At 42.6% G+C, this 26,561-nt stretch overlaps 2 protein-coding genes across 2 annotated transcripts in view; one reads left to right on the top strand and one right to left on the bottom strand.

Annotated features, from left to right (window-relative positions):
* Positions 1-1,943, top strand: part of LOC131202149 (NADH-cytochrome b5 reductase 3) — a 40,763-nt gene extending 38,820 nt beyond the window's left edge. Inside the window, exon 9 of the mRNA XM_058190815.1 lies at positions 163-1,943. Coding sequence (XP_058046798.1) covers positions 163-335 — 173 coding nt within the window. The 3' untranslated portion in view covers positions 336-1,943. The remainder of the gene's footprint in view (positions 1-162) is intronic.
* Positions 1,944-4,913: 2,970 nt separating this feature from the next.
* The window catches only part of PPFIBP1 (PPFIA binding protein 1), a 112,372-nt gene continuing 90,724 nt past the window's right edge, over positions 4,914-26,561 (bottom strand). Inside the window, exons 22-32 of the mRNA XM_058190481.1 lie at positions 20,587-20,728; positions 18,500-18,628; positions 17,298-17,448; positions 15,593-15,704; positions 13,365-13,453; positions 12,434-12,556; positions 10,811-10,936; positions 10,441-10,629; positions 9,192-9,374; positions 8,418-8,483; positions 4,914-7,556 (exon numbers count right to left, since the gene is read on the bottom strand). Coding sequence (XP_058046464.1) covers positions 7,470-7,556; positions 8,418-8,483; positions 9,192-9,374; positions 10,441-10,629; positions 10,811-10,936; positions 12,434-12,556; positions 13,365-13,453; positions 15,593-15,704; positions 17,298-17,448; positions 18,500-18,628; positions 20,587-20,728 — 1,397 coding nt within the window. The 3' untranslated portion in view covers positions 4,914-7,469. The remainder of the gene's footprint in view (positions 7,557-8,417; positions 8,484-9,191; positions 9,375-10,440; positions 10,630-10,810; positions 10,937-12,433; positions 12,557-13,364; positions 13,454-15,592; positions 15,705-17,297; positions 17,449-18,499; positions 18,629-20,586; positions 20,729-26,561) is intronic.

Genomic DNA, 26,561 nt, shown 5'->3' with positions numbered 1-26,561 from the left:
TTCGGGCAAGGGGCCAGGTTCGGGGGCTGGAGTCACAACAGGCTGAATTTCTCTTCTGTTCCCATCTATTTCAAAGCCCCCTTTGAAGATCCTGGGCGCATCCCGTTGCCTTTTTTTTTTTTGAAAGAGATAATAAGAGAAACGTGGTCTTTCCCAACACAGAGTGGGATTACAGCCAAGGCTTCGTGAACGAAGAGATGCTGAAGGAGCACATGCCTCCACCCCAAGAGGACGTCCTCATCCTGATGTGCGGCCCACCGCCCATGATCCAGTACGCCTGCATTCCCAACCTGGAGAAATTGGGTTACACCAAGGAGATGTGGTTTACTTACTAACGGGGAGTCGGGATGAAAGTAGAAGGGGGAAGGAGAAGTGGAAGGAAGGAACAGAACTCTTGGGAATAAAACAGGTAACGGAAACTAACTCCAGTAAAACGGAAGTGGAACCGATGTTCAGTGGATTTCCAACTTGCGCCCTCCTTGTGTCTTTCTAATCCTGACAAGCAGGAGCCTCAGCTAGACTGATTAACCGTGTTGTAGATCCTACTCGTTTGCTTTGCTCTGTGTAATCAAATCTGTCCTAAGGCAATTGAAGGAAGTTTTGGGTCTTTTCATCCCAGATGGGCAAACGTTAGCTGGGCCTCTTGTATCGCCAAAGAGTTTTGTCCCTGAGATCCAGGGAGAAGTGAAGGAGGCGACTTCGCTCTCCGTGCTGTTTTCTGCACCAAAGCTTTAAATGCACATCTGTCTTTGCACCAACATGTGTGTTTGTGTCCTTCTTCATTGGCACAGGGGTGGGGGGATGGAGAAATTGCTCGACAGGACAGCCCACAGAAACATACTCGTCTAGAAAGCAGCGAATTGATTGGTTCTGTCCTTCTCAAATTGTGGACGTGAAAGAGGGAAGTCGAATCTTGAAATTCTTAATAAGTCACACCCCGTAGGACAGAAAGGAGTAGTCGGCCTCTACTCTTCCTTTGGGCCTTTATCTAGGGACAGAATTTGCAGCTGAGCTTTGCGTAGGGTGGAATAAGGTTGTATATACGGGAGGCTCCCTAAACCTACAATAGTCCAAAGGATGGCCCTAAACACAGAATCGTCTCCCAGAATTCTCTTCCATTGGTGGGGGGGAGAAATTTTAATTTGGAGGTGTTGAAAGGTGGACGATGGGCTAGCCAGGGTTGAGTTGAAGTCCACCTACCTTAAGCAGCCCAAGGTTGAGTTGAAGTCCACCTAGGTTCAACAGGCCAATTCTGGGAGTTTGAAGTTTACCTAGCTTAAAAAGGCCAAGGTTGAGTTGAAGTCCACCTAGCTTAAACAGCCCAAGGTTGAGTTGAAGTCCACCTACCTTAAACAGCCCAAGGTTGAGTTGAAGTCTACCTAGCTTCAACAGCCCAAGGTTGAGTTGGAATCCACCTAGCTTCAACAGGCCAATTCTGGGAGTTTGAAGTCCACCTAGCTTAAACCGCCCAAGGTTGAGTTGGAATCCACCTAGCTTCAACAGGCCAATTCTGGGAGTTTGAAGTCCACCTAGCTTAAACAGCCCAAGGTTGAGTTGAAGTCCACCTAGCTTCAACAGCCCAAGGTTGAGCTGAAGTCCACCTAGCTTCAACAAGCCAATTCTGGGAGTTTGAAGTCCACCTAGCTTAAACAGGCCAAAGTTGAGTTGAAGTCCACCTATCTTATACAGCCCAAGGTTAAAAAAACACTGCACTAGATTCTTTGCTCAACTGTCGCCCTGCTGCAGAAAATAAAAAGTTTATCATCATGCTCCTTTTTGCTTAATGTGAATAAAACAGCCTTTTTACCTTTTACTAACCATACCGAGGCTGAAGAAGAACCGGATCTGTTCGTAACAGTTTTGTATTACTTTACCTGCCTACTCAGCTCTTTGACTTTTTTCCAACTCTTTGTGGTAGAAATAAAACTTTTTCCCCCCCTTAAGAGGTCTTGCGAGTTCTTTTGATTCATTAATGTTGGGTTAAAATCAATTGGAAGGTCTTTTTTTTATTATTTAATCTCCTGGTTTGGTGTTCGGCGCTTTTTAGAAGATCACGTACAAAGAGAAAACAATGAGCACGTTGTGCATTGGACGCTATCTAACAAAATGAAATTCAAGGGTGAAAAAAAAGGAAGGTTCTACACTTAGGCAAGAAAAACAAAATGCACAACTACCGTATATGTGGTACCTTGCTCAACAGTAGTAACTGTGAGAGGGATCTTGAAGTCCTAGTGGACAACCATTTAGATATGAGACAGCAGTGTGCTGCAGCTGCCAAAAAAGCCAACACAGTTCTGGGCTGCAACAACAGAGGGATAGAATCAAGATCACGTGAAGTGTTAGTGCCACTTTATAATGCCTTGGTAAGGCCACACTTGGAATACGGCATCCAGTTTTGGTCGCCACGATGTAAAAAAGATGTTGAGAGTCTAGAAAGAGTGCAGAGAAGAGCAACAAAGATGATTAGGGGACTGGAGGCTAAAACATATGAAGAATGGAATTCTAAGAATGGAATTAGTATGTCTAGTTTAATGAAAAGAAGGGATGACATGATAGCAGTGTTCCAATGTCTCAGGGGTTGCCACAAAGATCCTTGGAACCTTTTTTTTTCTTTTCTTTTTTTTATTGAAAAAGTTTTACAAAGTTTTCCCTCCCCTTTCCCCCCTCCCCCCCCAGCCCCCCTCCCCCCCACTTCCCAGAACAAACACAAGGTATAGTTAAAAATAAAACAAACATATGCTAAAAAAATTTTCCTCCTAACTCAGTTATACTCCTACAATTCTCATCAAATCCTGACTTCCTCCAAAACAATCAGAAATAATACATCCTAATCATTCAAAGGCAGTCTGATAACTCTTAATCTGATATCTACTTTGAATATAGTCAATCCATTTTTTCCGTTCCTTTAAGTATCTTTCTTGCGTATCGTCTTTCAAAAAGGCTGAGATTTTTGCCATCTCAGCCAAATTAGCAACTTTCAATATCCATTCTTCTATTGTGGGTACTTCTTTTTTCTTCCAATACTGTCCTACCTATCAATAATCTTGCTGCTATTAGATTTAAAATCAATTTAGTCTCAATTACTGTATTGTTTTCTTTTTTAAAGCATTTTTTAACTACCGGTTCCAGCGAATAAGTAGTAAAAAAAAAAAAGCTTTAAAAAAGAAAAAAAAAGTTGGTCACGCCCACATGACACCCCACCACCACCAAGCCACGCCCACAGAACTGGTAGCAACAAATTTTAAATTTCACTACTGGCGCACACGTAGGTTCCAGTTTGGGCACTTGGTGCCGAGAAGGTTCGCCATCAGTTGAGTGAGGAGCTGTAAATAAATAATTGAGGCACTTAGCAATGCCACTTTGGTGACAAAGTAATAAAGGAAAAAAACTTTATTTTCTAAACATCCATTGATTTTTATTATTATTTTTTTGCCATGAGTTCTTTGCACGAAGAGCCGTCAAATCCTGTACGAAGCGAGTCAGCCTATGACGGGCTCCAATGGTGAAATCGAAATTTCTTTCCTACCGGTTCTGTGGGTGTGGCTTGGTGGGGATCATGTGACTGGGTGGGCGTGGCTATGTGATTGGGGGATCAAAAGACACAAACTCATTAACAATGTCTTGCTGGAGCAGGGTTGGACTAGATGACCTGCGGGTCCCTTCCAGCTCTGGATTATCCTCTGAAGTGCCAGGTTTGTAGTCCTTCCTTCCTCTCCTTTTTCCTCCCTCCCTCCCTCTTTCTTCTTTCTTTCTTTCTTTCTTTCTTTCTTTCTTTCTTTCTTTCTTTCTCTTTCTTTCTCTCAAATGAAACCCCCCCATTTTTTGCCTAGCAGGCTTCAGCTTTTTTACCTTTTAAAAAATGCTTTTAAAAGTAAAAAAAAAAAAAAAGCCTCTGACCTCAGCTGGGATTGTCAGAGCCTTGTTTTAACCCTTTAAAAGCATTTTTTTTACATACAAAAACCTCTTCGGTCGAAGAGGTTGTTAAAAAATGCTTTTAAAAGTAAAAAAAAAGGCTCTGACGATCGCGTGGCTCAGCTGGGCATTGGGGGGACGGGGGGCAGAGATTTTTGCTACTGGTTCTCCGAACCACCTACTGCCATTGCTACTGGATCAGCCGATCTGTTCCGAACCGGGAGCATTTCACCCCCAACTGGCTCCCTCTTTTATAACCTGTTTCTGGAACAAAACGTATTAATTGCAGAGACCCTAATCCACATTTCTGTCTTTGTGTCTTGTGCCTGCTACTCTGGCTACCAAAATAACCACACTGCAGCCGTGACTCATACATTCCCTAGGAATGTTATGAGTAAGAGTTGAGTGGCTTTCTCCAAACAACTCAGTGGATTGAAATGGGGAGGAAGGTGGAAAAATTATACGAGGTTATTATTATTTTTTTAACTTGCAAGAGAAGGAAGGTTTTTTTGGGATCAGATTAGCTGGAATGTTGGAGTCATTTTTTTTCCCCTGTTGGAAAATGTGATTGCAGAAACAAGGGAAGGAATATTCCAAAGCAACATGCCAGCTGGGTGACTTTGGGCCCAATATATCTGACATATGGGCCGTGGATCGTGGGTGGCTCAGGCTGTAAGACAGCCTGTTATTAACACCGCTGCTTGCAATTACTGCAGTCTTGAGTCCCACCAGGCCCAAGGTTGACTCAGCCTTCCATCCTTTATAAGGTAGGTAAAATGAGGACCCAGATTGTTGGGGGGGCAATAAGTTGACTTTGTATATAAATATACAAATAGAATGAGACTATTGCCTTATACACTGTAAGCCGCCCTGAGTTTTCAGAGAAGGGCACGGTATAAATGTAAATAAAAATAAAAAACATGGTGGTTGTGGGGGAAATAGGAGGACGAAGGAAAATTAGGTTCATTGAGTTATCATCAAATACGTAAATAAACGATCCATTTTATTTCTCAGTAGGTTTTTTATTTCTTTAAACACAGCAATACATATATTTCCACTGACCTCGTTGTACACAAAACATCCCAACAAAATACCATAACGATATTTCATTTTGTGTGCATTTATATAAACCCCTTGGCTTAATTAAGAGCCTTATATTACTCTCCCCAGACCCGTAGTAATAATAATAATAATAGCTATTTTCCTAACCAGAAAAAAAAAAGAGACAGCCATATTCATCATAAGTAAAAATTAATATATCCGATTCTCTTCATAATGCATAACAGCTTTTTTTTTTAAAAAAATGGTTGCATTGCGATTTGATTCTTTGGATTAACGTGATTTTTGCATCTGAGCTTGATTTTTCTGGGTATATTTTATCCAAATAGTGCAAAATCTGTTTTTAAGACAGCAGAAGATACAATTTTGTATTAGTCGAATTTTACCAAGGAACCTGAATGGGCTGCTGGTAGGGGAAGTGTTTTGCTTTTAACTAAAGAAGTGAACTCCTCAATTCATAAACTACCTTTATTTACAAATGTTGCCTGCCTTTCGTCGGAACAAGCTGAGAAACAAAACGGTTGTGAATCAATTTCGAAAATTATTAAAAGAATCCTTGCTGTACTGAGGAAGCTTTTCGAGACTTTAAAAAGGCAAAAACCGATAATTTTATAGAGCAACAGCACCATGAATTTTTAATCATGGCTCCAACTCTAAATAAATGTAGCAGGAATTCTTAGATTAGCACCAATTGGCAAAGAATTTGATTTCCACCCAATGTGACATCTCTCCAAATGAAACTGAAGCTCATCTGAAGCAGGAGAGTCAAGGCAACTAACTGTCAAAAAATTAACCTTTCAGGAAACAAGATGTGATAAGATGAAAGTTGAAAGTCTTTATCCAATCTAAAATGCTACAATCCCAAGAACCGATGAGATTCAATGGAAGGGATCCACCGATAACCGCTAATCTCAGTACTATATTTCTGACTAAAACCTATCTAGCGATTCTTGCAAAAAATATATATCTTTGGATCAGCAATTCCAATGTTGAGGTCCACACTATCTCTACAGCACCGGCCGATAATCCAGACAGTAAATTCCAAATTTTTGCATCCCCCATCGCTTCAGGCAGAAAAAAGGGGGAATTAAAACTAAAACATTCGAAAGTGATATTGGAACAGGAAAAGAGAGGGAGAGAAGGAGGGGGGCTGGCTAAGTTTTTCAATCCGAATTGTCGATCAGAAAAGTCGGCAGTTCGGTGGTTCAAATCTCTAGTACAGATGACCTCTAAGGTCCCTTCCAACTCACTGTTACTGTTACTGAGTAAAGTCTGAGCATTTAAAAAAAAAAAAGTAAAAAAACCATGCTTTATCTTTAACATGTATAAACATTCAATAGGTTATTGTAAACGGGTCGTTCAAAACAGTGGTGGGTTGCCCCCGGTTCACACCGGTTCTATAGAACCGGTGGTAAAATCGGCGGGAGGCTCCGCCCACTGACCCGAACGTCATCCAAAGCGATCTGCGCATGCGCAGAAGCACACGGGCACGATGCAAACTGGTAGTAAAGGTAAGGAGAACCTACCACTGGTTCAAAGGCAAGATTTCGTATTTGAATTTAATACTGTAAAATAGCGTGGGTTGGCTAAAATTCCTCATCGTTAAAAGGTAAAAAAAAAAAAAGTAATATTTGCAATCCAGGAAAGAAAAAATAAATCTGGCGTGCCTTGGCTTCCAGATTTTCCGTTGCAACCCCTAAACTTTAAAACGTTATAAAAAAAAAACTTGTTATTTTATAAAAGGAAACGGGGGCCCGTTTTCAACAACTGCAGGGTCAGAGAAATTGTCGAGGGATTTTGTTCTCCGTGTCAGGGAGCATGTATCCCTCTTGCAAGAAGGAAGGAGGGAGAGAAAGAAAGGAAAGGAATTGGGAGTTCCGTGCAAACAATTTGGAAGGGTTGGAATTGGTTTCTCCAGGATCCAGCTGGGTTTTTAGGCTTTGAAAACACATCATAAGTATAAAACGTCTGGCCTATTATGTACTCAATACATTTTTTTTTCATAAAAACGGGCATTTTTAAAAAAAAAAAAAAATCACACAAGGTTTTCAACACGTGGCCAATTCAAAGAAGAGGAAAATTGTTATTATTTTTTATCTTGGCCACGGATGCTAATGTCAGAGGTCTGCAGAGGGTTATTTTCCTCCCCCCTCTCCCCCCCCCTTTTTTTTTTGCATTACTGGAGTAAAAAAGAAAATTACAAGGGTACATTATGGCACATTGTACACACTAAAACATTATGCTGTCGAGTCTTATTTAGAAGAATGGCACAAATTGCTATGACGCCGGAGGTGGGGGAGGGAAACGGGTTGGGTGGGTCCTTTCTTCCCATCTCATCAATTTACCAGAACTTGGATGGTAAGACTTCTTACGATCATTCCCCTCTCCGCCATCAGTTCTTGCGAACCGGAAGCAAAAAAATGACTTCGCACGAGGTGCTGTGTCCATCACGTACAAGACAGCGGCAGGGCTCCAGATAGGTTCCCCAGCTGCCCCGGTCACACATTCGAGTCCTCGTCGGTGATGCTGGCACTGGGGGAACGGGTGGCCAAGTCCCTGAACATGTCGTCCTCCTTCAACATGTGCTAGGAAGAGAAAGAGTGGAAGAATGAATTGGCGGGAGAGCGGGGAAAAAAACCATAGGGAGGGAGGGAGGGAGGGAAGGAAGGAAGGAAGGAGAGAGACGGGGGGGGAGAAAGAAAGAAAGAAAGAAAGAAAGAAAGAAAGAAAGAAAGAAAGAAAGAAAGAAAGAAAGAAGGAAAGAAAGAAGGAAGGAAGGAAGGAAGAAAGAAAGAAAGAAAGAAAGAAAGAAAGAAAGAGAAAGAAAGAAAGAAAGAAAAGAAAGAAGAGAAAGAAAGAAAGAAAGAAAGAAGAAGAAGAAGGAAGGAAGGAAAAAAGGAAAGAAAGAAGAAAGAAGAAGAAAGAAAGGAAGAGAAGGAAGGAGGAGGGAGGGAAGGAGGAAAGAAAGAGAGAGACAAAGAGAAAGGAAGGAAGGAAGGAAGAAAAAAGAGAGAAAGAAAGAAAGAAAGAAGGAGGGGAGAAAGAAGAGGAAGGAAGGAAGAAAGAAAGAGAGAGAAAGAAAGAAAGGAAGGAAGGAAGGAAGAAAAGGAAGAAAAAGAAAGAGAGAGAAAGAAAGAAAGGAGGGAGGGAGGGGAAGGGAGGAAGGGAGAGAAACAGAGAGACAGAGAGAAAGAAAGGAAGGAAGGAAGGAAGGAAGAAAGAAAAGGAAGGAAGGAAGGAAGGAAGGAAGGAAGGAAGGAAGGAGGGAGGGAGGGAGGGAGGGAAAGGAAGGAGAAAAAGAGAAAAAAGGGAGAAGGGAGGGAAAGAAAGGAAGGAAGGAGGGAGGGAAGGAAGGAGGGAGGGGGAAAGGAAGGAAGGAAAAGTTGTTCTGCATAGTTCTTAAGACAGAAGGACTAGTGGAATGTATCAATTAAACAATGACTTACGGTCAAGTTGTTGATGCCTTCAGAAAACGCTCCAATCTGCCTCACGGTCCCTTCGGAATCTTCCATCTACAAGGAAAGAAAAGTAAGAGGGGGATATTCATCTAAATCCTGCATTATAGAACTGGGTTCACGAACGTAAATGCTAAAATTGGACACATCTTCGGACAGTGCTGGCTCTTCGGCTTTGTCAGATGTTTGACAACTGACTCACACTTATGACGGTTGCAGTGTCTCGGGGTCACATAATCCCCTTTGGTGACCTTCTGACAACCAAAGTCTATGGGGAAGCCCAGTGGTGGGATTCAAGTAATTGAACAACCGGTTCTCTGCCCTAATGATTTCTTCCAACAACCAGTTTGCCAAACTGCTCAGAAAGTTAACAACCGGTTCTCCCGAAGTGGTGCGAACTGGCTGAATCCCACCACTGGGGAAGCCGGATTCACTTAACAACCACCGTTGCTAATTTAACAACTGCAGAGATTCACTTAACAACGGTGTCCAGAAAGGGGATAAAACGAGGCAAAACTCACTTAACAAATTTCAGGGACGATTGTGGTTGTAGGTCAAAGACTTATCTGTATTTCTTTGTTCAATCGGCAACTGTGGATGTTGGAAACTCTGGAATTTTTGCTATAGAAGTTGGGTCAGATTTTATAGGACTGGGACGCGGTCAGTAAACAGAAATTGAACAACACAAGATTAGAAAGCGGCAAGACAGACACAGAGTGACCGACAGCCTGTTAAACTTTCTGTCCTCAACTTCACCCAAAATACCTGTTCCAATCTGTCCAGGTCATCATCGTCGTAAACTCTGTTCTCTAATCCCGGTTTAAACCCTTTCTTGGATCCGGTTCCTGCTACTTGACCCAAATCCATAGGGCACACATATTCTTCTCCTCCATCGTCTTGCTTCTTCTTCCTCAAATTCCCAAAGTTACTGAAGGCGAGTTTCTTTGGCTGAAAGAGAAAAGGCCAGCGAAGTCTTCAGCACAGGTAGTCCTCGAGTTACGACCGCAATCGAGCCCAGAATGAGAGATGGATAGGAGCAGCAGTTTTTTTTTCCTGAGATTGTGCAGCAAATTTTGAGGACAAGCATATGATCCCAGGAGGTGGGAAAACCACAACGGTATTTTAAAAATTTCAGATAGGTACAGTCCGCACATTCCTGCATTCTCTGGGAAAACTTATCCATTCACTGTTTAGCCCTGACCAGCAATACCAAAAGAACTTAGAACTGTATAGTCCTTTTACAGCCCACTCTAAGCGGTTTACAGAGTCAGCCTATGGCCCCCAAGAATTTGGATCCTCATTTTACTGACCATGGAAGGACGGAAGGCTGAATCAACCTTGAGCTGGTCAGGATCGAACTGTTGGCAGTGGGCAGAGTTAGCCTGAAATACTGCATTCTAACCACTGCACCACCAGGAGGGAGGGAGGAAGCGAAGAAGGAAGGAAGGAAGGAAGGAAGGAAGGAAGGAAGGAAGGAAGGAAGGAAGGAAGGAAGGAAGGAAGGAAGGGAGAAAAAGGGAGAGAGGGATAGTAATGTACTTATATACCACTTCAAAGTGCTTTACAGCCCATTCTAAACAGTTTACAGAGTCAGCCTCTTGCCCCCAACAATCTAGGTCCTCATTTTACCGACCAAAGAAGGATGGAAGGCTGAGTCAACCTTGAGCCATTCAGGATCAAACTCTTGGCAGTGAACAGTGAGTTAGACTGCAATACTGCATTCTAACCATTGAGCCACAAGGGCTCATTCTTAGGCACAAGAAACCAAGAGTCATGACAGAGTTCAAAAATACCGCTAGTTTCATGCTACCTACTGACAAGAATCTGGTCGACTAATGGTCAAGGCCAAATGGCGTTCGGTAAGAGTCAACAGAATTCACAGGGACTCTTTTGGAGCGTAGCAATTCCAAACTGATGACACATTTGACCCCACCCTCAGTCTAGGCCAGGTCTCCTCATACATCGATTCCCCAAACTGAGATAAGGTAGAAACCAACATTCTTCTTTCCAATACCTTCACTTTGGCGGTAGCTGTGAGAAGGACGTAATCAGGAGCTTCCATGGCTTCACGTTTTTCCTGTTGAGCTTCGCTTCCAACCAGCAAATTGAAATGGGTGGCCAAGTGCCGTCTCAGCAGTGTCTTGTTTGGTGGGATGTTAAGCAGCTGCGCCAAGGTCTCTACGTTAAAACGAGGTTCCAGAACCTGCGCCACGAAAACGAGAGTTTCAAAACTTGCGCATCCGGCACCTTCTCGTCAACAAATGCCAGTCGATTTACAAAACACTCAAGATGGAAATTCTAGGACTTCCAGGAGATGCCCTGCACCAACCCAAATACAATCCAAACCATCAACTAAAAAAAAAGTATAAAAATTGAGTAATTACCATTAAACCCCCATGAACTCCGCTTCCTCTTAAATTAGGAGCATATTCGGCCAGGTCAACAGAACGCAACCATTCCATTACTCGGTGATTGGTCCATTGAGAAACTTCTGATGGGGTGATGTTATTCTGACAACCAAAAATACAATAAATTGAAACATTCATAGAATAGAATAGAATAGAATAGAATAGAATAGAATAGAATAGAATAGAATAGAATAGAATAGAATAGAATAGAACAGAACAGAACAGAACAGAACAGAACAGAATAGAATAGAATAGAATAGAATAGAATAGAATGCAGAGTAGAGTAGAGTAGAGTAGAGTAGAGTAGAGTAGAGTAGAATAGAATAGAATAGAATAGAATAGAATAGAATAGAATAGAATAGAATAGAATAGAATAGAATAGAATAGAATTTTTTATTAGCCAAGTGTGATTGGACACACAAGGAATTTGGCTTGGTGCATATGCTCTCAGTGTACATAAAAGAAAAGATACCTTCATCCAGAATCGTAAGGTACAACACTTAATGATAGTCATAAAGTACAAATAAGCAATCAGGACACAATCACAAATCATGTGACTTTTGAGCTCTGTCCATACTCTCCCAGCAACAGGGGGCAGTGTTCCATTCCTTTAACCTCAGTGTTACAACATATGTTATTTTTACATATACCAAGGGTCAGCAACCAATGGCTCTGGAGCCGCGTGTGCCTCTTTCAACCCTCTGTTGCGGCTCCCGGTCACTGATTGGCGCCACAATTTTGAAAGGACTTTCTGGTTTGGGTTGGCAAACAACAGGGCGCACCAGGAGGAGACTCTACGGTGGAGAAACCGGACTTCAAGTCAGCTCCAGAATTGAAGGGGGGTTTCTGGTTAGGACCTTTGTGGCTCCCGGTGTTTTCTTTTCTGTGAGAAATGGGTCCAAATGGCTCTTTGAGTGTTTAAAGTTGCCGACTCCTGACATATACTTTAAGCATGCCTCTTATTTAAGCATATTCCTCTTTTCGGCATTTAGGGAACTACGGTGTCCATGTCCATTTCATCAGATTCACTTGCTGATTATAAATTTTCCTTTACACTTGCATCAGGCAGTTAATGTCAATACTGAACCCATCTCAGCTCCGCCCAAACTTTACTATGGTAGACGCCCATTATTCTCCCCTTACAGCTACAAGACTCCTGGCAGATGGCAATTTTAGGGAGACGTGCATTCTAGGGAAGAACTGACATAATTAATTAAAAGGTAAAGGTTCCCCTCGCACATACGTGCTAGTCGCTCCCGACTCTAGGGGGCATTGCTCATCTCCGTTTCAAAGCTGAAGAGCCAGCGCTGTCCGAAGACGTCTCTGTGGTCATATGGCCGACATGACTCAACAGCGCCCGGAATGCTGTTACCTTCCCACCAAAGATGATCTCTATTTTTCTACTTGCATTTTTTACCTGCTTTCGAACTGCTAGGTTGGCAGAAGCTGGGACAAGTCATGGGAGCTCACCCTGTTACACAGCACTAGGGATTCGAACCGCCGAACCGCCGACCTAAAATTAATTACCTGCCCAAAAAAGTCATCATAATGAAAGATGACCGTGAATCAGTTTCACACTTGAATATTAGGGGCGTCTACCTCATCCGACGGTCTCCTGCGCAGACAGTTGGGTTCAAAGTTGTTCATTCGGAGGACCTGAATGGCTCGCTTGATGCTGAGATGGTGAAGGACACTCAGAACTTTCAAAGACAACAAGTCGTCCTGCAGACGTTGGGCGCCAAGAAGAAACCGACAACAACAACAACAAAGTCACAATCAGTGTGAATGTAGTAACAGCGGCTAGAATTGCGTTTGCAAAAAAAACCCTGGAAAAATGAGAAAATGCCAATGCAAGATGAAATTATGAAGAAAATAATGGAATGTGCAGAAATGAGTAGATCGACATTTGAAATCAGAGAGCAGAAAGATAAACAATATTATAAGGTATGGGATTTATTTTATCAATGGCTAGATAAATATGTTAATGAAGTTCGATAGAGACATTTATAATGTAAGAATTGTTGAAATCTACAAAATATAACGCAATATTATTGGTTTGAATTAAGAAAAGGAAATGAATGATACAAATAGAATTAATGTAAAATCTAGTACATTTTACATGACGTCAGGGAAGAAACATTTATAGTGAAACAAAAGATTAATTGATTAAATTATTTGGACGTATATTAGATTGGTAAAATGCAAAATAAGACAAATTACATATTATGAATATGGTGAAGTTGCACAATAGTTTTGTAGTCAACCAACCGACATGCGGTTCGTATTTTTATTGAAGATGTTTTTATGTATGTCTGCTTAGAAAAATTTTTAAAAATTCAAAAATGTGACTAACTTAATAACTGTGGCAATTCACTTATAACAAATGTGGCAAGAAAGGCAGTAATATTGGTCAAAAATAATCTGACATCGGTCTCGCTTAGCAACGGAAATTGTGAGGTCAGTGATGGTCGTAAGTGGAGGACTACCAAACTAGATGTTGTGTCAGTGACACAGCAATTAAGCTGCTTACGATGGTCATGTAGTGAAGCATTCGGCCGTCCACTTTCCCTTCATCGAATTGTGTCTTATACTGGGGCAGTCCAATGTCGTCCAGCCATCCTAGAAAAAGGAAAAAAAAATTAAAATGGCTTGCTACAAACATGGACGAACCGATGAACCATTATGGGTGATAAATGTCTTCTGTGAGAGGCCTTTGATGCTCTCTGAGCTTGGTGGTTTTCTAGCAGACGTTTCATTACCAAACTGGATAACATCATCAGTGCTAGTAGTGTTGTGGTCCGCCAGCAGCCTGAGGACCTGGCAATGGAGTCAGACAGTGAGGAGGCTGGGGAGGAACATAGGCCAGTCTTGGATCAGGGGAAGGCCCGGATGAAGGCTCTGCGTCGGAGGCAGAGATGAGGTCAGGGCCATCTGGGAGCGATGCGCGGACTCCGGAGCCTCCAGAGGCAGACAGCAGAGAGGCAGAGGAACAGGAGGAGCCTGTTCCTAGTGCACGCATGTGAAGAGCTGCCAGAAGGCAAGAGCAGCTCAAGCAAAAAGGACGACTCGGGAGTAAGGCCAGGAGATGATTGGCCCCTCCCATAAGGCTTAAAAGAGCAGCAACGAGCCATTGGGTTCTTTGTAGGAAAGCAACATTGATTTCCGTGCTTCTTGTCAGCGTCTCTTGAACTTTGTGGGGGTTTTGCCAAGAAAAGCCTTTGGCAGGTTGCCAAAGACGTCAAAGGTTGATGATAAGGCCGAAGGATTGGTTATTAAGAATTCTGTTTTGGACTAAGCTGAGAATGAATTAATTCTCAGCTATTTTAATAAAATAAGTTTGTCGAGGACTGAATGGTGTTTACTAATCACTACTTGGGCCTTGGTCACAACAAGTAAGGAATGGGGTTTGCAGAGTGGAGGAGGAAGAGAAAGAAGGAGAAGAGGGAAAGGAGGAAGAAGATGAGTAAAAGGGCTATGGGGCTGTTGGTGGTCTCTGAGTTTTTTTTGTTTCCTTGCAGTCATTTCATTACCAAACTAGATAACACCATCAGTGCTAATAAGGAGCTCAGTTTATATTCTATTGTCCTGCCCTGTCAGTGTTGCTAGAAGAAGAGATTCTTTAGTTGGGCTGTTTACTCTTAGCTTGTTTGGAAGTTCCTTAATTGGGATCCCAAAGGTGCTTTTTTCCAAGAGGCAACTGGACGTTCTGGTTTTTCTTTGAAGACGTTTCGCTTCTCATCCAAGAAGCTTCTTCAGCTCTGACTTCCCCACCATCCAGTCAGCGCTGAAGAAGCTTCTTGGATGAGAAGGGAAACGTCTTCAAAAAAAAACCAGAACGTCCAGTTGCTTCTTGAAAAAAAGGCAACGGGTCAGGGGTGAAATCTACTTACCTTCCCTACTGGATCGGAAGTGGTGTGTGCTTCACGTGTGATTTTGGACCCTCTGAGCATGCGCAGAGGGTCAAAAGCAGGTTACTTCCTGGTGAAAATCAGGAAGTAACGACATCCGGGCGGGTGGGTGGAGCCTCGCCCTGCCGCTGCTACCAGCTCACCAAATCACGTGCCGCCACTACTGGTTCACCCGAACATTTTTATTTATTTATTTATAACTTAATTTCTATACCGCCCTTCTCCCGAAGGACTCAGGGCGGTTTACAGCCATATTAAAATACAGAGAATAAATAACAAATTTAAAAAGAATTTAAAAACAAATATTTAGTAGGCCAATCGACTAAAACGGTCATAGACTGACATAACACCCCTTAAAATTTACAGTTAAAATACACTTAGGCTAGTCCCGCTCGATGAAATAATGAAGTCTTCAGTTCCCGTTTGAAGGTCCGGAGGTCGGGGAGTTGGCGTAACCCCAGAGACAACTCATTCCAAAGGGCCGGTGCTGCCACAGAGAAGGCTCTCCCCCTGGAGCCGCCAACCGACATTGTTTGGTCGACGGCACCCTGAGAAGGCCCGCTAGCATTTCACCCCTACTTTGAATTAACCTAGTTATCAAGCTTACCTAGTTACTGAGAAACTAGGGTAAGCAGATGTAGTCATAACAACCTGGGGGAGGACTCGAGAGGTAGATAAAAACACCAAATCCAGACTAAACAATTAGCTGATCATGCGACCAACATGATGTTCAATATATACAAATATTCTTTTGACAGTACTAGGTGGGTACATCTGTAAACCCTCTCTAAAACTTGGAAAACAGAGCAAAAGGGGAAATTAAAAAAAAAAATAAGGGAAGGGAACATACTTGTAACCCAATTGTAGTCCAACTTCCCATAATTGTTTTCTTCTTCAGATCCCAAAGCTTGAAGCGCAAGTTGTAGCTTTTTCCGATGTAGCGGATGTTTTATTCCAAGTTCCTACACACGGGACACAAAATAATGTCTTTTGATAAATATTAATCTTTCTGTTCAAGGTATCCTATAAATGCAGGTGAGGGTAACTTTGTGAAACAGATTCATAAAGAGGACGTTGTTTCCCCGTTATAAAAAGTGTTGAAGTTTATTAGCAGTTTTGGGTGGTTGTTTTTTTTTTTTTGCTTTGATCTATAATTCCTTCTCTGTTTTAATTTTTTTTGTATTTTCTATATGGTTATTGAAATTTACTTTATTTAAACTAATATGCTAATTTTAAATACCGAAGCTCAATTGTGGTTGTGTGTGTTTGTGTGTACATACATACACCATACACCACACACATGTACATTTAGATGTAATTAAATTTCTTCTGTGTTTTATTTTTTTTTGTATTTTCTGAGTAAGTTATTGAAATTTACTTTATTTAAACTAGTATAATTTTAAATAGCTAGGCTCAATTGTAGTTGTTATATACGTATGTGTGTGTGTGTGTGTGCGTACATACACACATACATACACCGCACAGACATACATTCACATATATAATTAAATTCCTTCTGTGTTTTGTTTGTGTTTGCTATATAGTTATTGAAATTTACTTTATTTAAACTAGTATAATTTTAAATAGCTAAGCTCAATTGTGGTTGCAAGTTGTTATATACGTGTGTGTATGTGTGTGAATACACACATACATACACCGCACAGACATACATTTAATATATAATTAAATTCCTTCTGTGTTTTGTTTGTGTTTGCTATATAGTTATTGAAATTTATTTTATTTAAACTAGTATACTAATTTTAAATAGCTGAGCTCAGTTGTGGTTGCAAGTTGAGGTGCGTGTGTGTGTGGGGGGGTGTGGGTGTCAGGGGTGGGTTCTACTTACCTTTACTACCAGTTTGCAGCGGGCTCGCGCACACCCCCTCGCTTCTGCGCATGTGCAGAAGCTTCCTGATGACGCCGGGGCTGGTGGGCGGAGCCTACCCCCGGTTTTACTACCGGTTCCCAAGAACCGGTCCGAACTGGGGACAACCCACAACTGGTGTGTGTGTGTACACACACATACACCATTTACCGCACACACACATTTACATATATAATTAAATTCCTTCTGTGTTTTAATTTTTTGTGTTTGCTGTATAGTTATTGAAGTTTTCTTTATTTAAACTAGTATACTAATTTTTAATATCATATTTTCTCCTTTTAATGGAAGATCTTCTGGACTCAGAAAAAAAATACATACATACATCTCTCTTATGGACACAAGATGGCAGCCTTTGTTATCAAACATGAGCCCAGATGGTAGATGAACTGCTACTTAGCTGAACTTCATTACATCTCTCTCAAGTCACCAGCAGAAGAGAATAGTTGTAGCTCAGGGTTGAATTGTGGGGTCTTCGGTGCTCTCTGGGTGAGTTGTTTTCTTGCAGACGTTTCATGACCTGATTAGGTAACCTCATCAGTAGATCAAGACTGATGATGTTCCCTACATGGGTCATAAAACATCTGCCAGAAGACAACCCACCTCAGAGAGCATCGAGGACCCCACAACTCTCAGTCAACTGCATACGGGGAGAAAAATATAAGTGTGTTACCTTTTCTAAATCGCTCTGGGATGCTTGCAAGAGCGTCTGGCCGGAGAGTATCCAGTGTTTTCCATTTCCGATGTAAAAACCCAGGCCCTGGTCCTGAAGCCAGCTGCAGACTTGCTCTTTCCTCCACTTAGCAAACGGCATGTCCAGATCGCTAAAGGAATAGTGACAACCAGACCATGTTTCAAGGTTGGATGCTTACGTCCTCGGAGACCTGCTAATGGTGGGTCTTCCAGAGCAGGGATCTCCAACCTTGGTCCCTTTAAGACTTGTGGACTTCAACTCCCAGAGTCCCTCAGCCAGCAAAGCTGGCTGAGGAACTCTGGGAGTTGAAGTCCACAAGTCTTAAAGGGACCAAGGTTGGAGACCCCTGTTCCAGAGGTTGTCCTAAGGTCCATTCCAGGAGTGGGCTGCTGGGGATTCGCAGGGGTTCGGGAGAACCTCTGGCTAAAATTATGTGCATTTCGGAGAACCCCCAAATCCCACTCCTGTCTGGCCCCGCCCACCCCAGGAGTCCGCGTGCAGCCTGTTTTGGATGCAGGTAAGTGCAGGACACGGATGGAGGCTCAGGGAGGGTGAAAAGCGGATCTACCGGAAGTTCGGGAAGGCTGGAAATAGGCCTGTTTCCAGCCTCTAGAGGGCCTCCAGAGCCTGGGGAGGCCCTTTTTGGCCTCCCGGAAGCTCGAGGAACGCCTCCGGAACCCGGGGAGGGCAGAAATGCCCCCCGCCATGGTACAGGAGGCCGACCATGGCCACGCCCACCCAGCAACCGGGCAGAGAACCCCTTGCTGAAATTTTCGAAGCCCACCCCTGGTTCATTCCACAAATCCCATTTAGGAAACCCAGCGAGATATTTGTTGACTGAAAAAACGTGCTCCTAATCTGGGTTAGCACAGTCTTTCTCACCCTCAGCTTTCACTTTAAAATGGGTGGACGTCAACTCTCAGAATTCCCCAGTCAGCCCCCACCCCCAAAAAAATTGGCTTTCTTAAAAAAAAAATTGGGTTCTAATTGTATTCTTTTCATTTATCTCGGCTGTCCACACATAAGAAGTTCTTGAAAAACGCCAACTTTTTATCAGTAACCCATAAAATCATTTCATTTTATTTCCACAATCCAACGCAACCAGCTGCATTCGAGCATAACAAGGAAGGACAAAAGAGAAAAGAAACAATTTCTGCGTTACTTCAATCCTTCCGACTTACTTATTAGATTGCCCAAGGTCTCTTGACCAGCCTAGCCTTGGACCAGCCGTCGCTCTCGTTCCTCCTCTTTTGAACTCGGTTTCCGTCATATCATCAGGATTAAACGTGGTGGACTGGCTTCTCCTTAGTCTGGGGAAAAAACCAAAATTTGAAGAACGGGAGGAATTAAGGAGAACATAGCAGATAGCAATACCTAGCCTGTTGTTGTGATTAACCTCCCAAAGGGGCTGTTTTTGAGAAGCAACTGGACTTTCTGGTTATTCTTTGAGGACGTTTCGCTTCTCATCCAAGAAGCTTCTTCAGCTCTGACTGGATGGTGGGGAAGGGAAGGATTTCTACTCCTTGCAGACAGCTGGTCATTTGCATCCTCTTAGAGAGTCATTGAAGCCACTTGGACGTTTAGTTGTGTCCTCAGGGTCACCTAAGTAGTTCAACTGGATGCGGAGCCTTCTTGGAACTGCTGAAAGGAGTTGTGTTGTAGACTGGAGAGAGATGAGGTCGTATCCCTCCCAGGGCCAATTTTAAAAGCATTATGGGCCCCCAGGCAAAGCAGTGTACTGGGGCCCCTACGGCAGCTACTCACAGGAACCGAAATGCAAAATGGTCGATAAAATGAAACATATGTTTACTTTATTGGCGCTTCCAACAAAATCGGTGTTGAAACATTAAAAACATGCTGTGCACCAACGACTAATCAACGTGATAAACATTTGAACCATACACGTGGCTTGAAAAACACAATACTCAGTAAGCCACCCGGTTGCTGTATTTATATGATACAAGGTGCATTGAAGGGTTAACATACACAGATTAGTATGGGGCCCCTATGCTAGTGGGGTCCCACGGGCAAGTGCCCATCAGCCCCATGTGTTAAGACGGCCCTGATCCCTCCCCTCCGTTGAGGGAGGGCTGTTCAACATAGGAGAAAAAAACCCATCAGGACAAGATTCAGCAGTCCTTCTGCATTTAAATGACTTTGCTTCTGAAGACAGCAAAGTCCATATTTTGGACAGAGAGGACTGCTGGTTTGAAAGAGGGGTCCAAGAGACCATCTATATCCAAACTGAACAGCTCTCTGTTCAACTGAAACAAAAGTATCTATTCCCAGTGTACAACACAATTCTTTCAGCAGTTCCAAGAAGGCTCCACGCAAGGGGTGAAATCCAGCAGGTTCTGGAGAACCGGTAGTGGACATTTTGAGTAGTTCGGAGAACCGGCAAATGCCACCTCTGGCTGGCCCCAGAATGGGGTGGGAATGGGGATTTTGCAATATCCTTCCCCTGGAGTGGGGAGGGAATGGGGATTTTGCAGTATCCTTCCCCCTGGAGTGGGGAGGGAATGGGGATTTTGCAGTATTCTTCCCCTGGAGTGGGGAGGGAATGGGGATTTTGCAGTATCCTTCCCCCTGGAGTGGGGAGGGAATGGGGATTTTGCAGTATCCTTCCCCCTGGAGTGGGGAGGGAATGGGGATTTTGCAGTATCCTTCCCCCTGGAGTGGGGAGGGAGTGGGGAGGGAATGGGGATTTTGCAGTATTCTTCCCCTGGAGTGGGGAGGGAATGGGGATTTTGCAGTATCCTTCCCCTGGAGTGGGGAGGGAATGGGGATTTTGCAGTATCCTTCCCCTGGAGTGGGGAGGGAATGGGGATTTTGCAGTATCCTTCCCCCTGGAGTGGGGAGGGAATGGGGATTTTGCAGTATCCTTCCCCCTGGAGTGGGGAGGGAATGGGGATTTTGCAGTATCCTTCCCCCTGGAGTGGGGAGGGAATGGGGATTTTGCAGTATCCTTTCCCTGTCACACCCACCAAGCCACACCCACAGAACCGGTAGTAAAAGAATTTTTGTTCACTGCTGCTCCACGCCCATTTGCACTACTCGGGTGACCCTGAGGACACAGATGAACCTCCAAATGGCCTCAAATGACTCTCTAAATGACTCTCAATGACTCTCAATGACTAAATGACTCTCAAATGACTCTCTAAAAAGGATGCAAATGACCAGCTGTCTACAAGGGATATAAAGCCCACAGTAAAGTTTGCCTGGTGGGCCCCATCCAGGATCCCGTTTTGTAGAATTACATCCTCATTACCTGCCAAACAATTTCTTGATTCCTCTCGCTTTCTTCTTGGAGTCAGGAGAAGGTGGAGTAAGCGGTCCGCCTTCCGCACCTTTGGATGGAGGAGGAAAGCCAGCCAGATCTAAGTGATCGGGGGATTCTTTCTCAGTCTCTGCTATTAGATAAAAGGAAATCTCAGTTAAGTATCAGTTCATCGCCTTTACATTAAGTGTCTTTCCTGAATTGGAGAGAGAACCTTTAATAAAGTCCGGTTCTGCCATGCCAAGTGAACCATAGTCGACAAAGAAGTTTACCGCCATCTTCCTTTTAATTAACCGCAACAGATTCTCTGTATCATGTCTCACTTTTCTCCCCCCCTCAATTCTCTTTTATTATCAATGCATGGAGTAAATAGAGCGTGTAGCAAACTTGGGGCGAGAAGGCGTACAACAGTTTTTTCCCGAAGGCCATCACTCTGCTAAACAAATAATTCCCTCAACACTGTCAGACTATTCACTAAATCTGCACTACTATTAATCGTTTCATAGTTCCCATCACCAATCTCTTTCCACTTATGACTGTATGACTGTAACTTTGTTGCTGGCAATCCTTATGATTTATATTGATATATTGACCATCAATTGTGTTGTAAATGTTGTACCTTGATGAAGGTATCTTTTCTTTTATGTACACTGAGAGCATATGCACCAAGACAAATTCCTTGTGTGTCCAATCACATTTGGCCAATAAAAAATTCTATTCTATTCTATTCTATTCTATTCTATTCTATTCTATTCTATTATTATTCGTAGTGTTGGTAGTGATCGTATCTTTTGACGAATGTCCAGAAATATCAAGAAAAGGATAACGTACGGAGGCCCTGAATGGTATCTGCCTTCAAATCAGCTGCTTTTTGACTAAGTTGTGTCAAAAAAAAAAAAGTGTGTGCCCTTTTTTGCAACCGTCTACGCTCTGCGTATTTTGAACTATCATTGTGGTATAAAGAAACGAGGGCTGTAAGAGCTACGTTTTTTTCCATCTCCACAATCTTGGTTACAATGTGCAATTTTGGATAATTGGTTGAAGCACAATGATGAGTTACATTATTTGCCCTTCCTTCTTTCTTTCCTTCCTTCCTCATCAGTGTCCTTCCTTCTCCTTCCCTCCTTCCCTCCTTCTTCTCCACCTTCCCTTATCACTGTTTTTCCTTCCTTCCTTCCTTCCTCATCACTGTCCTTTCTTCCTTCCTTCTCCTTCCCTCCCTCCTTCCTTCTCCTCCCTCATCAATGTTTTTCCTTCCTTCCTTCTTTCTCTCTCCCTCTCTCCCTCCCTTCTTTCCTTCCTTCCTTGATCAGTGTTTTTTTACTTACTTACTTACTTCCTTCTCCTTCTTCATCAGTGTCCTTTCTTCCTTCCTTCCTTCTCCTTCCCCCCCTCCTTCCCTTATCAGTGTTTTTCCTCCTTCTTTCCTTCCTTCCTTCCTTCCTTCCTTCCTTCCTTCCTTCCGTAATGGTTGCATCTCTCCTATTCAAGCGTCAGTGGGATGGTTGACTCCTTCCTTCCTTCCTTCCTTCCTTCCTTCCTTCCTTCCTTCCTTCCTTCTTTCTCTCTCTCCCTCCCTTCTTTCCTTCCTTCCTTCCTTGATCAGTGTTTTTTCCTTCCTTTCTTCCTTCCTTCCTTCTCCTTCCCTCCCTCCTTCCCTTATCAGTGTTTTTCCTCCTTCCTTCCTTCTCCTCCCTTATCAGTGTTTTTCTTCCTTCCTTCCTTCTCCTTTCCTCCCTCTCTCATCAGCGTTTTTCCTTCCTTCCTTCCTTCCTTCCTTCCTTCCTTCCTTCCTTCCTTCCTTCCTTCCTTCTTCCCTTTCCTTTCCTTTCTCTCCCTTATCAGTGTCCTTCCTACCTACCTACCTACAAAAACAATACATACAAAATGCTGGAAATACTTTGCACACCTCCAATAGGTACCATTGCTTAAGTAAAAAAAAAAAAAAAAGGCTAGGACAAATTTTTTTGGGGGGGAGTGATGACTTCATCAGGCGTTTGCCTGCCCCCCCCCAATACAGAAAGGACACTTTGCACAAGGCAATTCTCCAGCATGCCAAGCGACTTTTTCACAAACTAGCATGCAAGCGTCTCTAAGCAGCCAACACATCACATCCAGGTATTTCACAAACAGCGCAAAGCAACAATGGTTAGCTTGGAAAGGAAGCAAGCAAATATTCGATTCTTCGCAGGGAGCGATGGATAAGATGAAATGCAAAGGAAGATCCTTATCTCAGAATCTTCATTCAGTTAAATCTAGGTAAAGGTAAAGGTTCCTCTTGCACATACGTGCTAGTTGTTCCCGACTCTAGGGGGCGGTGCTCATCTCTGTTTCAAAACCGAAGAGCCAGCACTGTCCAAAGACGACTCCGTGGTCATGTGGCCGGCATGACTCAACGTCAAAGGCGCACGGAACGCTGTTTCCTTCCCACCAAAGCTGGTCCCTATTTTTCTACTTGCATTTTTTACATGCTTTCGAACTGCTAGGTTGGCAGAAGCTGGGACAAGTCACGGGAGCTCACCCCGTTACACGGCAGCACTAGGGATTCGAACCGCTGAACCACCAACCTTTCGATCGACAAGCTCAGCATCTTAGCCACTGAGCCACCCGCGTCCCTTCCAGTTAAATCTACTTGTGCTCAAATGGTCCCTTAGAGACCAAGTATGAAAGACCATGGATTGAAAGCCTCCTTTGATGCCAGCCAGGCTGAATGCTCCACAGGTAGTCCTCGACTTACGTCCAAAACGTCTGTTGCTAAGTGAGACAGTTATTCGGTGAGTTTTGCCCCATTTTATGACCTTTCCTGCCCTCGTTCTTAAACGACTCACTGCAGTTGTGACTGTTAACACGATTGTTAAGTGAATCTGGCTTCCCCATTGACCTTCCTTGTCGGAATGAAGCAAAACACGTGACCCCCGTCATAAATTGCAACCGTCGTAAATACGAACCGGTTGCCAAGCGTCTGATTTTTTTTTTTTTGATCACCTGACCATGGGGACGCTGCAACAGTCATTAGGTGTGAAAAATGGCCATAAGTCTCTTTTTTCAGTGCCGTTATAACTTCGAACGGTCACTAAATGAACTGTTGTAAGTCAAGGATTACCTGTATCAACAACAGAAAAGTATAAACATTCAGCATAAAAATATTATTGTTGTGTTTGATCTTGGATAATTAATATATATCTATATTGATATATCGATCGATCGATCGATAGATGATAGAAGATAGATAGATAGATAGATAGATAGATAGATAGATAGATAGATAGATAGATAGATAGATAGATAGATATAGATCTTGTATAATTATATATCTATATTGATATATCGATATATTGATAGATAGATGATAGATAGATAGATAAATAGATAGATAGACAGATAGATAGATAGATGATTGATAGAAGATAATTGATAGATATAGATGATAGATAGATAGATAGATAGATACTCTAGATGATAGATAGATAGATAGACAGACAGACAGACAGACAGACAGATACGCTAGATGATAGATAGATATGATAGATAGATATAGATGATAGATAGATAGATAGATAGATAGATAGATAGATAGATAGATAGATAGACAGACAGATACTCTAGATGATAGATAGATAGATATGATAGATATAGATGATAGATAGATAGATAGATAGATAGATAGATAGATAGATATAGATAGATAGATATAGATGAGAGAGAGAGAGAGAGAGAGAGAGAGAGAGATTAGAAAATCCATTGCAAAGGTTAATTATTTGAAAGATCATTCAAATTCTTTTTTTTTTTGTTCCCACTTAAAACTGCCTTAAATGGAAATAATTTTTACGAACAGAAGGAATCGGTTATGCCAAGAAGGGCCTTTTCCAGCAATGTATTTGGTTCTTGTTATACTAATGACATCTAAAAACACATCTATCCTTTGGCTTTACGGACTTGTGCAGAATATTTTGAAGCCAGAACATCCTGGATTTCTGAAATGCTCTTCCTAACTCCCTGTAAATATTTTGAATTTGAAAGAGTCATCTGGTGGCTCAGACTGCTAAGACAGTCTGCTTGCAATTACTGCAGGTTCGAGTCCCACCAGGCCCAAGGTTGACTCAGCCTTCCATCCTTTATAAGGTAGGTAAAATGAGGACCCAGATTGTTGGGGGCAATAAAGTTGACTTTGTATATAATATACAAATGGATGAAGACTATTGCTTAACACAATGTAAGCCGCCCTGAGTCTTCGGAGAAGGGCGGGATATAAATGCAAATAAAAAATAAAATCAGAGTAGCATCTTAGGAGATTCTCAGTCATCTAGGTAATGGTTGTCCCAAAGATGCTTTTTTCAAGAGGCAACTGGACTTTCTTGTTTGTTTGTTTGTTTTTCTTTGAAAATGTTTCCCTTCTCATCCAAGAAGCTTCATCAGTTCTGAAGTACAGTTGTCTTTTTGAAAAGCATCTTTGGGTCACCAGAACAGTCCACGTCAAGATCAGAATGGCCCATTTGGAGAAGATGAACCTTGTTGAGTTGACATCAGCAGTATATTAATGTTGGTAAGACCGATAACATCTAAGTTTTAACTTCTCCAAGTTTTGAAACTAAGCAAGGTCACAATTGGGACCTGGAATCAAGACCATAAAGAATACCAGGACTATAATTTAACAGATTAACAGAGTTTGAAGGGGCCTTGTAAGTCATCTAGTCCAGCCCCTTCCACCCAAGCAGGAGACCCCTACACCATTTCTGACAGATGGCAGTCCGGTCTCTTCTTGAAAGCCTCCAGTGATGAAGCTCCCACAATTTCCGAAGGCAACTTCTGTGCCATGGGTTGATTGTTCTCACTGTCAGGAAAAATTCTCTTCATTTCTAAATTGAATCTCTCCTTGATCAGTTTCCATCCGTTGCTTCTTGTCCTGCCTTCAGGTGCTTTGGAGAATAGCTTGACTCCTTCTTTTCAAAGGAAAAAAAAACCCAAGAAAGGTCAGTTGCCTTTTAGGGGGAAAAGCACTTTTAGGACAACCATGTCCTGGATAATTGAGCACCTCCATAGATGCCTTTCTGATAATCATAATCATCTTTTAATGACCCCGTAATCCCTTGCAGGGTGGAGTCTGGGCAAAAGAATGGAATGGAATAAAATAGAATAGAATAGAATAGAATAGAATAGAATAGAATAGAATAGAATAGAATAGAATAGAATAGAATAGAATAGAATAGAATAGAATAATGGAATGGAATAGAATAGAATAGAATAGAATAGAATAGAATAGAATAGAATAGAATAGAATAGAATAGAATAGAATAGAAAATATGGAGTAGAGTGGAGTGGAGTAGAGTGGAGCGGAACGGAACGGAACAGAACGGAACGGAATGGAACAGAACAGAACAGAACAGAACAGAACAGAATAGAATAGAAAATATGGCGTGGAGTAGAGTGGAATGGAATGGAATGTAAAATATGGAATAGAATAGAACAGAACAGAACAGAACAGAACAGCTGAGTTGGAAGGGACCTTGGAGGTCTTCTAGTCCAACCCCCTGCTTAAGCAGGAAACCCTACACCACTTCAGACAAATGGTTATCCAACATCTTAAAAACTTCCAGTGTTGGAGCATTCACAACTTCTGGAGGCAATTCTGGAGGAGCTGACTGTTTACTGGCCGGATGCCCTTCCTGTCGCCAATGCGGACTTATATTCAGCAGATATAATCTCAACGTGCCCAGAGAGAGAAATATCTGCCTCTACCTAGGATCGAACTCACAGCCTCCTCTAGGCCACCGCACCACTCCATAGGTGCCTTTCTGGTGACTCTTTCAAATTCAGAGCCTTTCGAAGGAAGTGAGGACGACATTTCAGAAGTCAGGATAGACTAGAATAGAATCACAGAGTCGGAAGGGACCTTGAAGGTCTTCTAGTCCAACCCCCTGCTTAGGCAGGAAACCCTACACCACTTCAGACAAATGGTTATCCAACAT

The sequence above is a fragment of the Ahaetulla prasina genome, chromosome 7, assembly GCF_028640845.1.
Source record: "Ahaetulla prasina isolate Xishuangbanna chromosome 7, ASM2864084v1, whole genome shotgun sequence".
Taxonomy (NCBI): Eukaryota; Metazoa; Chordata; class Lepidosauria; order Squamata; family Colubridae; genus Ahaetulla; species Ahaetulla prasina.
Note: the sequence above shows the minus strand (reverse complement) of the source record. Positions and strands in the feature narration are given on the sequence as shown.